General features: G+C 45.0%; 1 protein-coding gene across 1 annotated transcript in view; it reads left to right on the forward strand.

The window, feature by feature from the left end:
* ZZEF1 (zinc finger ZZ-type and EF-hand domain containing 1) overlaps positions 1-13,059 on the forward strand; it is a 1,627,273-nt gene that overhangs the window by 1,124,381 nt on the left and 489,833 nt on the right. The window contains exon 44 of the mRNA XM_078679684.1: positions 11,924-12,043. Coding sequence (XP_078535810.1) covers positions 11,924-12,043 — 120 coding nt within the window. The remainder of the gene's footprint in view (positions 1-11,923; positions 12,044-13,059) is intronic.

The raw sequence follows: 13,059 nt of genomic DNA on the forward strand, positions 1-13,059 counted from the left end.
AGTGGTGTTACGTAGGGTGTTCAAGGCTCTCAACCTCAAGCTACCTACGTTGGCGGTCAGGACTAACCTTCTGACAGAGGTGCTACAACTGGCAGCGAGCTCTTTGAGCCCCTGCTGCTATTTAATGAAGCCCTAACCCACATCCTTTTGGGCACCTGGTCCATGCCCAACACAGGGGCTCCTGTGGATAGAATGATTGCCTCACGTTACCTCCCAGTCCCGGGCGACCCCACTTTCCTTTCCCAACACCCGACCCCTGGGAGCTTGGTGGTCCAAGCCTCCACGTCCAAATGCCCATTCCCTAACGCACCACCTGATATGGAACTCAAAAAGCTAGACCTCCTTGGGAAAAAAATGATTTCTTCCTCCAGCTTGGGACTGCGGTTGGTAAACACTGCATATCTGTCTGGCCGTTACACCCACTCTGTGTGGGATACGGTAGCGCAGGTTCTGTCCCAGTGCCCGGAGGAGGCCCAGGCCATGCTCTCCCATGCAGGACGATTTCAACATCGGTAGCCCTTCACGCTACGCCTGGCTGAGGTCGACTAGCTTTTCCAGAGATGTCCAAGCTACCCTTATGGACATGCCCTTTGATGACCGTTGCCTATTCGACGACAAAGCAGACCACGCGCCAGAGCGCTTCAAGGACTCTTGGGCTACGGCCAAGTCCCTGGGCCACCCGCCCTGTGCAGTCTGCTTTTCGCCCCTTTCGTGGCTACGGAAGGGGTGCCCCGCCACGTTCTACCCAGAGCGACAGGCTGGCGCAAGCTGTTCAGCCCGTGCGCGGCCGGGGATGTGGGACCCACCGCCGTGGGGGCCAGCGTACAGGCCAGTCCACCACCACCACCCCTTCTGCAGCAGCCTCCAAACCCTCTTAGTCCGACCTTTCAGGGCCACCAATCGCTAGTGGACGGCAGGATTCGCCATCACCTCCCCCACTGCCGCATCATCACTTCGGACAGGTGGGTTTTGCAAATAGTCCAAAGGGGCCACTCCCTCCCCTTTGAGACTACCGCCCCAGCCATGCTACTTCAGTACCATTGCATGTCGGTGGATCATCTGGACCTTCTCCAACAGGAAGTTACAGCTCTCTTGGCCAAGGGAACCATTGAGCGAGTACCTGGTCCAGAAGTAGGCCATGGTTGCTATTTCCACTACTTTCTGGTGCCCAAGAAGGACAAAGGCCTGCGTCCTATCGTGGATCTGAGGGACATCGACCGCTTCCTCTGGAAGGAGAAGTTCAAAATGGTGATGCTAGCTCAGGTCCTTTCTGCCCTCGACCCTGGATACTAGATGGTAGCGTTGGACTTACAGGACGCCTATTTTCACATCCCCGTCCTGCCGGCCCACCGGTACTACTTGCGATTCATGGTAGGCCACAAGCTCTTTCAGTTTACTGTGCTCCCCTTGGGCCTTACCAGTGCCCCTCGGGTGTAGACAAAGGTGATGGTGTGGTAGAAGCTTATATGCGCAGATCAAGGGTTCCAGTCTTTCCCTATTAGACGACTGGCTGTTGAAGGCAGGCTTGCCCCAGGCTGTCGTCTCCCACCTCCAGACTACGGCCGATCTCCTGCATTCGCTGGAGTTCTCTAGCAACGTGATGAAGTCACACCTGATTTCCTCTCAGAAGCTCCTCTTCATCAGAGCGGTTCTGGACACGTCGCAGTTTCGGGTCTATCCTCCCGAGCAGCAAGTCCGGGATATACAGGCTATGATTCCGATCTTTCAGCCTCTATCCCGGGTTTTGGTCAGGGTGACCCTGCATATTCTGGGCCTGATGGCCACCTGCATCCTGCTGGTGGATCATGCCAGATGGCATATGCGGGCTCTGCAGTGGGACCTGAAGTTCCAGTGGGCACAGCATCAGGGGAACCTGTCCGATTGTGTCCTGATCTCGGAGGGCACTGCAGTGGTGGCTAATGAACTGGGATTGGGTCAACGGCAGATCCCTCTCCCTTCCCCAACCAGAGGTCACAGTGGTGACTGAGGCATCACTTCTCGGATGGGGCCGCCACATGGGGGACGCAGAGATCAGAGGCTTCTGGTCTCCGGCGGAGTCCGGGCTCCACATCAACCTTCTGGAGCTTTGGACAGTTCTTCTTGCACTAAAAGCATTCCTTCGCTCTGTCCATGGAAGAGTAGTGCAGGTATTCACGGACAACACCACTGCTATGTGGTACTGCAACAAACAGGGCGGGGTGGGGTCGTGGACCCTATGTCAAGATGCTCTCTGTCTCTGGGCATGGCTGGAACATCAGGGCATATTCCTGGTGGTTCAACACCTGGCAGGTTCTCTGAACGCCAGGGTGGACAAACTCAGCCGCAGGTGCATGAGGGATCACAAATGGCGTCTTCACTTGGAGGTGACACAAGGTCTCTTTCAGCAGTGGGTAGAGCCTTGGTTAGATCTATTCACCACCAAAGAGAATGTGCAATATCAGCAATTCTGAACGTTGGGAATTTCCACGGTGGCACTCGCTAGTGGACTCTTTTTGTCACGAGTGGAGTTGCGGTCTTCTGCCTATGTGGATGTGGGATACTTGTAAAGCGCACTGTTACTCTACCCGAGTGTCCTGGCGCTGTAGACCGCTGGGGAACCCGTCCTGGTTTTCCCTGTGAGATGGTCCCTTTCTGGGTATCTCCAGGGTGAAACCAGGCATCCCCGGCGTCTGTGGGGGGCCGTTGTAGAGATGAGGCAAGCTTAATGCCCAGAGTTACCGAGTGTGTTCCCTGGTTAGAGTAGGCACTGAGGCGAGAATTATCGAGTCCGTTGACCCTGGTCCAAGACCCTGCCGCGTCGGGAATTGAACCCTGGTCCCGGGCCGTTCTCTGCTTACAGGTCTGCAGCCTCTAACCAGTGAGCCACACCTCTCCTATAACACTTCTGCCCAGAGTGCTGAAGAAGATCAAGCGCGACCTAAGTCATCCTGGTTGCTCCGGATTGGGCATGAAGAGTTTGGTATCCCAAGCTGCTACACATGGCAATCGATCCTCCGATCTGACTGCCTCTTCTGTTGCAGGGGACGGTCCTCCCCCCGAACCGGCCCTGTCTCCACCTCCTTGTGTGGAAATTGAGCAGCGACATTTGACGGCCTTTGACCTTCCTCCCGAAGTCTGTGATGTTATCTTGGCAGCCAGGCGGTATATGCCTGCTAAGGCGGTATATGCCTGCAGATGGAACAAATTTGTGGCATGATGTACAGCAAAGGCAGTGGATCCCCTTTCTGCCCCTCTTTCTGAGGTTCTCTTGTTCCTCCTGTCTTTGGCCCAGCAGGGCTCTGCTCTGGGCATTCTAAAGGGCTACCTCTCGGCCATTTCAGCCTTCCTTGGGCTTCCTGATCGGCCTTCGCTTTTCATTTCCCCTGTTGTAAATCGCTTCCTTAAGTGCATTACTCATCTTTTTCCTCATGTTCCCTTCGTAATGCCCCTATGAGACTTGAACCTAGTTCTAACCGATCTTTTCTGCGCTCCCTTTGAGACGCTACATACCTGTCTTCTTAGGCTTCTAACCTTAGTCTGCTTTTCTGGTTGCCATCACCTCTGCAGGTGAGTGAGCTCCAAGTTCTTTCTACAAAACCTCCTTTTCTGGCTTTTCATCCAGACAAGGTTGTCTTTCGCACTCGTCCATCCTTTCTTCCCAAAGTGTTTACTTCTTTCCACATTGGTCAGACCATCACTTTGCCCACCTTCTTTCCACCTCTGCATCCTTCTAAGGAGGAAGCGAGGCTCCAACGTCTGGATCCAAAACGTGCGCGTTCCTTGGACTTGGATCACACAAAACAATTCCGGGTGGATGACCAACACTTTGTTGGCTACACGGGCGCTAAAAAAGGTTGGGCCATACACAAACGAACCATCTCTAGATATGTTGTTTTGTGTATTAAAGCTTGCTATTGTTTGGCAAAGAAGGAGCCTCCTGTGGGGCTAGTGCCCAGGGCGATGGCAGCTACCACTGCTGTGGGGTGGGGTGTTCCCCCTCAACGACATCGGTCAGGCAGCGACGTGGGAATCCCTGCACACGTTCACGAGGCAATACTGCCTGGACAGCCAAGTCCGGAGAGACAGCTTTTGGGCCGTCTGTTCTGCAGGGCTTTCTGGTGGGAACTTGGTTCGCAGACCCACCTCCGGGGTTGGTATTGCTGGGGTATCTATTCACAAGGTAAGGAATCTATAACTAATTGCCTCTTTCAGATGAACAAGTTACTTACTTTCGGTAACGATATATCTGTAAGAGACATAGATTAGTTATAGATTCCTTACCGCCCCAGCCATCCTCCCCGTTCTGCGAACTGACTTCTACGGTTAAGGATTTCCTTTCAGGGCCCTAGTTTTGCGCACCAGTGGTCAGTGTCTTGCATGGCTCTGCGCTTCTGGTGTGGAAAGTCGTGTACACAACTGACGTCCGCGCGCGAGGGCAGCGTCTAAGTAGCTGCCGCAATGTCATCCCGGCGACCACGATGCCACCTTTCGACACATAGGGGTACTGCTGATAAAAAATTCTCCGGATCCAGTCTGACGCCCGGAAGTAATTCACAAGGTAAGGAATCTATAACTAATCTGTCTCTTACAGATATATCGTTACATAAGGTAAGTAACTTGTTCATCACTGGCACTGAAGGGAACTACCGTCTCTGTGGATGTGTTCATTACAAAAGAGCAAAATGCAGTCACTCAGAGTGAAGTTATCCAGTGTCTTGAGTAGGCTGACTCGCTAATGCTGTAGTGAGCGGACAAAACAACAGACCAATGAATGAAGGGAGGTGGCTTCAAGCACCTTTGAGTAGGTATATTATACATATAACTTTAGTAAAGTAAAAAGGTTTTGGCAAACTCCTGATATAAAAATGACAAAATAATAAAGAAATACAATCACAAAATGTGCCTCGTTACGCCACATAATTTGTCACCAGCCCTCCCACCTCTCCAGTCTTGGGAATGGACTCTCCCTGTACATGTTGATAAGATTCTATCTTAGAAATCTCCACACTGGCACAATCTGATTACTGAGGCTTTGCCTCTAACTGCACTGACAAATATCAGAAAAAAACTGACGTCCGTGTGCGAAGGTGGTGACTTTGTAGGGGCCCTGTTGTGGGGCGGATCCAACACGGAGTTGCAAGAGGGAATTGTTGAAGGAAATTCTCTGGATTAACTCTGGTGCCTGGGGGTATTAATAAGGGGGGGAATCTGCAGATAGAAAAAGTATCTATCAGAAAGAGCATTACCCAGGGTAAGTAACTGGTTCTTTTTTAACTCCGCCAACAATAAAGAAAAATACAACTGATGGTGTCGAAAAATATACCACAGTATAAAAGGTTAGAAAATAAGCAAGGCAAAATGAGTGATTATGTTAATGTGTATAATACTTAGCATTAATACCTCTGAGCAATTCCTTTATCCGGGTTTAAAGTTGGTTTGAGAACCATAAAAAGTCTACACAGTGAATAATCTCTAATCGAAAATAAAATGGCTCACTCAAGAAGATGGAAAGCAGCCATGTGGGACCTCATAATGTAGTACTAAGCATTTGTTTACTGAGATATCGAACTGTGATCATAGTCTTCAGAAACTCAAGCACATTACTTAAATACTGCTAACTTGCTCCAGTTGGATATTAACTCTTTGGTATGAAACTACCCATATCAGTCTCCCTTCCCTCCCAAAAGCATTCAAAGAAGGTTAGTTTTTTTTCTCTTATATATTATGAAATATTAAACAATCCCTCCAAACAGTTTAATCTTCAGATTAGCACCAAAGGGGAAGCTAAAACCAATCAACGCTATTATCGTCATTATTGCTTGCACATAATTATTGAAAGTACATTTACAAATTGTAGAGATGATCTTTTAAGATTTGAAATGTGATTTTTTTTTTTAAAGGTTTAATATGCATCATCTTTTCAAACATTAAAAATGTTCAGTGGTATAGTAAATAATTTAACATTGTTAGCATTATTCAGAAACAAAATTTGGACTCAACATAGATATCTCCTTCTTTATAGGTTGTCAAAGTGGTCACATGCATATATATATCATTTATTTCCACTATTTATATGCAGAATATGTTATGATGTACAAATAATTTTTTGGGGCTGGAAGTGAGAAAGGGCTCTTATGACGTACTGGGTGTGGAAATTGCACCATACAGTGCCATAATTTGTATGTGGTCTCCTACTGGTGAAGGCACAGAGCCCAATCATTCACTGGAATTTATTAGAGTGTTGGCTGCCTCTTTTCTTCTTTTTTACTTTTCAAAGCAAAACAAATTCCTTAGTTTCCTGGAATTATGAAAGGAGATATGCTTAACATATAGGATCTAAAGACTTGACCTAAAGTTGGTCAGAAAAAATGGATTTATATGTTGGTGGTAAGCATACTCTGTTCATACAAATTATGGTTACCGTCAACATAATGGTCTGCCCACCGAATTTAGAAGTGGATGGACCATAAATTGGCCACAGCAGAGACTACTCCATTTCCGCTGTGGCCAAACTATTAATCCGGGCTGTCTGGAGAATAGGCTATATGTCGCCCCCCAATTTGGATTCGGGGACAACTAGGCATTTTTTACTGCACCTCCCCACCAGGAAAACCCTGGTGGTAAGGGGTAGTAAAAAACGGGAAAAAATGACACTCCCCACCCCCTACCTCGCCGTGGGAAACGACTCCCATGGTGAGAGGGACATTGTTTTCATAATCTAAAAAAAAACAATTTAGGTTTTTACCCTTCCAGGCGGTAACAGCATAGACAATTTTCATAGAAATGTTTTAGAAGACCTGAATAAGATTAACACCACGAAATTGCAAGAAAAATTCAAGTATAAAGACAACCTAACTAAAGGTGAACGTAACGCTTTATCTGCACTGACGCAGAATCCCTCCATCATCATTCGTGAGGCAGATAAAGGAGGAAACATTGTGGTAATGAACGCAGAAGATTACAACAATGAAATATTGACCCAACTAGCAGACCTCTCATGCTATGAATCTATTGCCTCCAACCCCATGGGTGTGCTCACAAAGAAGATTAACGACCATCTACTCAAATGGAAAGAGGATGGGCTCCTCAACGATGAAGAATACATGTACCTGAAAGTACTGAAGCCAACGTTTCCATGGCTTTACACACTACCCAAGATTCACAAAGATCTCCCATTTCCCCCTGGGAGACCAATAGTATCAGGGAATGGAGGTCCAACGGAGAGACTAGCGGAATATGTGGATATTTTTCTGGGCCCACTTGTCAGAAATCTCCCTTCATATATTCAAGACTCCAAACATATTCTCAGCCTTTTAGGAGATTTAGAATGGCAACCAGGCACTACACTAGTCACCATGGATGTGGTTGCTCTCTATACCAGCATCAACCCACAACTGGGTATTGAAGCAATCACTAAAGTGCTGTCCAAACGGCCCGCTTCTCTCTGGTCGCACACTCAAATGCTTATCTCAATGATGAGTTTGATCTTGGAGAATAACTTCTTTATGTTCCAGAAGAAATGGTACCAACAAAAACGTGGAGTAGCCATGGGGTCTAAATTCTCGCCCTCCTTCGCTAATCTTTTTATGGGAGCATTTGAAGCAGACCATCTTTGGGGCACATCCAGTAGTCAATTCACAGATTCCATTCTGTTCTGGGGTCGCTACATAGACGACTGTATCTTACTATGGACCGGAACGGATGCTCTACTACAAAGCTTTTTTGACTTTTTGAACAATAATCTTTGGGAAATTAGCTTCACTATGAAACAAAGTAGTTCACACATTGAATTTTTAGATTTAGAATTTTATGTAAGCAACAACACCCTACAGAGCAAACTGTACAGGAAACCCACATCATGTAATGCAATCCTAAGAGCAGACAGTTTTCATCCCTTACACCAGATCAGATCTATACCCTTTGGCGAGTTTCTTCGTGCTAGACGGAACTGTAGCGATGAAGATGAACTAGATAAAACAATTAAGGACATGAATCAGAGATTCACCAAACGTGGTTACCCAAAAGCAATTTTGTCAAAAGCGAAATCTAAATTAAACAAAATAAAGAGAGAGGAAACGTTGAAACCCAAAGACCCACAGCAGAAGAAAGGGAACACAGTAAGAATGATTACCGAATATAATGATCTACACAACTCAATCAGAACCAGCCTAACCAAGCACTGGAAGTTGCTAAGAGATGATTCGACATTAAAGGAAGTAATCCCGACCACCCCTCAAATCACATTTCGTAAAGGGAGGACACTGAGGAACAGACTCAGCCCCACAGTGCCACAAGTAGATAAACATCCTACATGGCTTACCCAACGAGGTAATGGTTTTTTCAAGTGTGGGTTATGCCCGATGTGCAAATGGGCCAAGCACAAGACCAAACACTACACGGGCCCCTCTGGAGAATTATATGAGATCAGAACCAACATAAATTGCACCACCAAATATGTTATCTACATCATTGAATGTCAGTGTGGTAAGAAATACGTTGGGAGCACAATACGAGCGCTTAAAGAAAGAATCTCAGAACATATGAGGGCAATCTTGAAACATGATCCTAAATACCCTGTGGCCCTCCATGTGGCAAAGTGTCAACCCAACGTAGATGATTTTCAGGTTTCTTTCTATGGAATAGAAACCGTACCCATCCATGTGAGAGGTGGTAATCGTGAACTGCTCCTAAGACGCAAGGAAGCAACTTGGATTATGCGCCTTCGGAGTATTGAATGTGGTTTAAATTATGACCCCGAACTACAATTTTTCCTGGGCGATTAAAATATTAACTACATGTCTCCAACTGTATCCATGCCGCTGCATTTCCTCTCTCCACTTCTAGTAACCGTAATATGCATATTCATTGTGTTGTTTGTTGTTTTTTTTCCCACTGTATCTCACTCAGACGATGTTGTTGTTCTCATTTTGCGTTCGGAACCTGTATGTATATTGACCTATTTATAGGAGCAACCGGTTGCTCCATTGTACTACAATTGCGTAGTCAGAACCAATTCCTGATCCTCGATGTGATGGAATTGAGCGCCAATCACAACCTATCCTTATATAGGACCTGACCCCTACCCGGGTAGGAACATGCCAAGTATCTTGCTCGCGTCCCGTAGCTGGGACGCTCTGGCAATATTGGCATTTATCTTCAATTCATGCCAGCATGAGGACACACACACGTGTCTTGGCATCGATTCACCTTGCTGGGTGTTCTGTCCAACAGTTGTATTATATTATCACAAGCCGGATGGTTTGGAATGAGGTCCGAGTCTGGGCCTCTCAGCAATCGTACACATCACCTCCCCTATGGGAGTGACACTGTACAAATAATCTGGTTGACAACACGTCAAACGCCATAACGCTGTTTGCACTAAAACTAGCAGGGCAATAAGAGAAATTATACCTTTCTCTCACATGTGAAAAAAACATGCTTTTCAACTTCTAATTACCGCGCGGGGTACATGCGCGTTAGTCAGATATTTACATGATTTTTCAGAGTCACATTTTATTTATTTTTTCATTCCACCCTGAAACTCCGGGTAGTAACTCTTCTCTTTTTGGCCATGCATATTGACATTATATTACTATGGCGACGTTCTAGTCGCTGAAATTCACCGACAAACAACTACTATTTAAAGGAGCCCCACTTCCGGTCACGTGTCCGTTCACGAAACACGGCGCCGGGAAACACGTAGAGGGAGAAACACGTCCGCCAGGTAAGCGCCTCAAGACCGTTAACTGTTGTGTCTCCCGTATTACCAACGCTCGTATATTTATGGGCTGCGGTCTCTCCATATCATGGAGAGCATCTTACCCGACTTTTTAATTAATTTTTCCTAAGGACAAGGCACATTGTGGTTTGAGAGCGCACCCGCCCTGTAACCACATTTACCCCGCTCCTCCCGGTTTCCACGTGACCTGCAGCAAACTAAGGTAGGATTACTTTCACCACCATGCGTGTTGCCTTACTGGGTGGTATTGTCGTTTATCTTAAGCGGTACTCGATAAATCAGGTGCAAATCTTGCTTTCTTTACAGATGTGTTTATCCACACATCGGATACTGCAGTCCTAATAAACGCCATACGAGGTCTCTTGCCGTTACCGAGGCAGTAACCTCCCCTACTTTGTAGCCAAATAGACAATATAATTGGCTGGCCGGGTGAGTTCCGAGTTTTATAACATCATTAACATCGTACTTTTTCAACGGTCCAAACATGTCTTATAAAACGCCCCCTTACGAAATTAGTGGCCTGTGATCACAATTGGCTCCCTTAGAGTTCATCGTATTGATAATTTTTGTGGGTGAACAGTAGTTCTTGAATTTACCTAATCAAGTATGGCACCAATCCATAGCCTCACATTTTTCTGATTTAATTTCTTTTCAATAGACTCTACCCTCCTTCTTTTCATAGTTCTAATCAGACGCCCAGCAAGAGTTTTTTCCCTAGTTTTGCCTTGTCTTACAATACAGACAAGCATTCCATAATTTTACTTTATATTGTTTCCTCCGTTTCTCTTCCATTTGTCTCCCCGCTGTTTACATCCGTACACTGATGATCTACACAGTTCAAGCCCTGACCGGTCTCTTCGCGCCCTTGCTTGTGTCCACTCCTTACCAGCATACCAGGTCTATAAAGCCTGTTTCCAGGTATGTCTGGCTTTTCTATACGGTAGTCCATCCTCACAGAATTAAAACTACTCTAAGTACGCAAAGTAGAAGATTAATAATCTTGGATACCATACCCCATGCGCACCAAGTAATAGCCTACTGTAATGAAATTTCATTGTCATATCGCAAGCAGTGTTAAACAATGGTCACGTATGTCACTCATGAGTAAATCTTGGGACTCCGTTCTCTCTATACCACACCCCACTTTGTCTAAACACTTCACTCGCACAACCGGTCAGGATGTTTGCAAAGCAACGTACCACAAGTCACATCAGTCACTTTGTTCTATACAGACTTTTTTGCCACTAGACACAGCACCATGCCACCTATGTCACCCTAGCTATGACTTTTTCCCACACAGACGTTAAGTCACTTTACCACCTTTTGCGCATGCCTTTGTCCACCATGGTGACACCGAGAGTCACCCGGTCTTTTCATGAAAAGTATAACCGAAACATGTGGAGTTTCAACAGACTTTTATTTTTCATATAGCCCTGAAGATTCGCATTTGTTCCTTGCGATGAAACACGTGTTGGCTTTTGTTGAATTGGAACAATAAACAGAAAATGGACACCCCCAATACAGACTATTGACTGACTTACCCGTCGAAATAGACGAACTTTTCATTGAATCACGTATCTACACGAACTGTTTAGATTGATGCACTATATGTCATTTTTGTGTGTTACAATCGTACACGAAAATTGTTACTATATGGTTTTGTGTTTGTGCAGGGGCACTGTTGTTCATAGGTTTTTATTATTCAAAATAAACAGACTTTGGAGACTTTGTAGTAAAGCTCCATCATGTTTGACGGAACCGTACTACAAAGTTTAAATGTATTTACAGGAACAACATTTATGGGGGTTCCTATGAATGCTTTAAATGTCTGGTGGGCTGACAAATATGTCATAATTTGTCGGTCAACTTGTAGATCTTGCCCTGAGTTTGTCGCTAGCTATGTTTATGGTGATAGAAGATACACATTATACTTTTCTTTAGATTGTTGTCTCTTCTGAAGTTATTGATTAATTTGTCTGACAATATTATAATTAACCATGTTGTGAAACACTTAAAAAGAGGTTGTTATTGGCAGGCATCGCTTTATTTTTTAATAACAATTAGTCTCTATTCTTTATTATGGTTTAGTCCATAAGTAATAATTAACATTAAAAACATTTTTAAAAATCTGCAAGTTTCTGGTAGACCTACATTGTAACTGTTAAGGAGTTTACATATAACTTTGTTTCATGTGTTTTTTACTAGAGTCTTGGATTTGAAGGGATCCAAGCAGCCTTTCTTCAAACTGGATTGCTGAAGCTGCTGGTGAAGAAATGTAGCAAAGGCACTGGCTTTAGTAAAACATGGCTTCTCCGTGACTTAGAGGTAAGTTGGGGTAAAATCTATTGTTTCATTTACAATTAGATACTTATACATAACAATATTTTATGCATTTTAGCTATATTCATCATTATTTTAACCATAAATAATAGTGCAGTTGATTGGGGTTGCATTGCAAGAAAGAGTCAAAGAATATTAATAGTATGCTTTCATATTTTCTCTCTGTGTATTAGGTGTTATTACTTGTAAGGCAGATACAGTAGATGTGTTTCAATAAGTTATCAGTCTTTCCTGTTAAGTGTGCATGCTCTGTTTGGAAAGTGAGCAGTCTGCTTCTCCTGTGTACTTGGTAAGGGGGGGAAACAACCTGTATTTTCATTCCATGTTAACAATCTTTTGTTACACTAGAGTTGGGGGTTTCTACAGATGACTGAAGGAGGTTGCTGATTTTATTAGGCCGGTCTCAGTGTGGTATAGCATGTAGGGGCTGATTGCAAAGTTCCTGTTGTTATCATTGAGTCCAACTTATTCAGAGGACCACTACTACAATTTTTACAGATTGTGTGTTTTTGGTGTGTCAGCATTTAGACAACAGGTGGAGTGGGTCTAACCACATACGAAATTGAGACATCATATCACTCAATATTTACTAAACATTAGCAAACTATATTTATCTTTCTAATACATACTTCTAACCCGAGATTCATCACCTCTTAAATTCCTCTAGGTGCCAGACTAGATCCGGAACTTTCAGCAACTACTCCTGTGCGCAAGATGGTGGTGTCATCAGACTCCACAGCATCTTGCAAATGCTTATGAAAATTACAGCAGAGAACCTGCATGCAGGCGGCTGTTCCTTTCTTTCTGTGTTCAACGCAGATCTGGAACACAGCTCTCTAACTTTTTGCCAATGTGTTACCAACCCCAAGACATTCTTTCGTACAGTGTGCTGAGAGAGCGTCTCCCCCAAAGACTTTACCTTGCTGTGACTGAAGGAAACATGTGTGGGTTATAGTCCCACATCTCTGCTCATAGTGTCTAGAATGTAAGTGTGATTCAAA

The sequence above is a fragment of the Lissotriton helveticus genome, chromosome 3_1, assembly GCF_964261635.1.
Source record: "Lissotriton helveticus chromosome 3_1, aLisHel1.1, whole genome shotgun sequence".
NCBI classification, from domain to species: domain Eukaryota; kingdom Metazoa; phylum Chordata; class Amphibia; order Caudata; family Salamandridae; genus Lissotriton; species Lissotriton helveticus.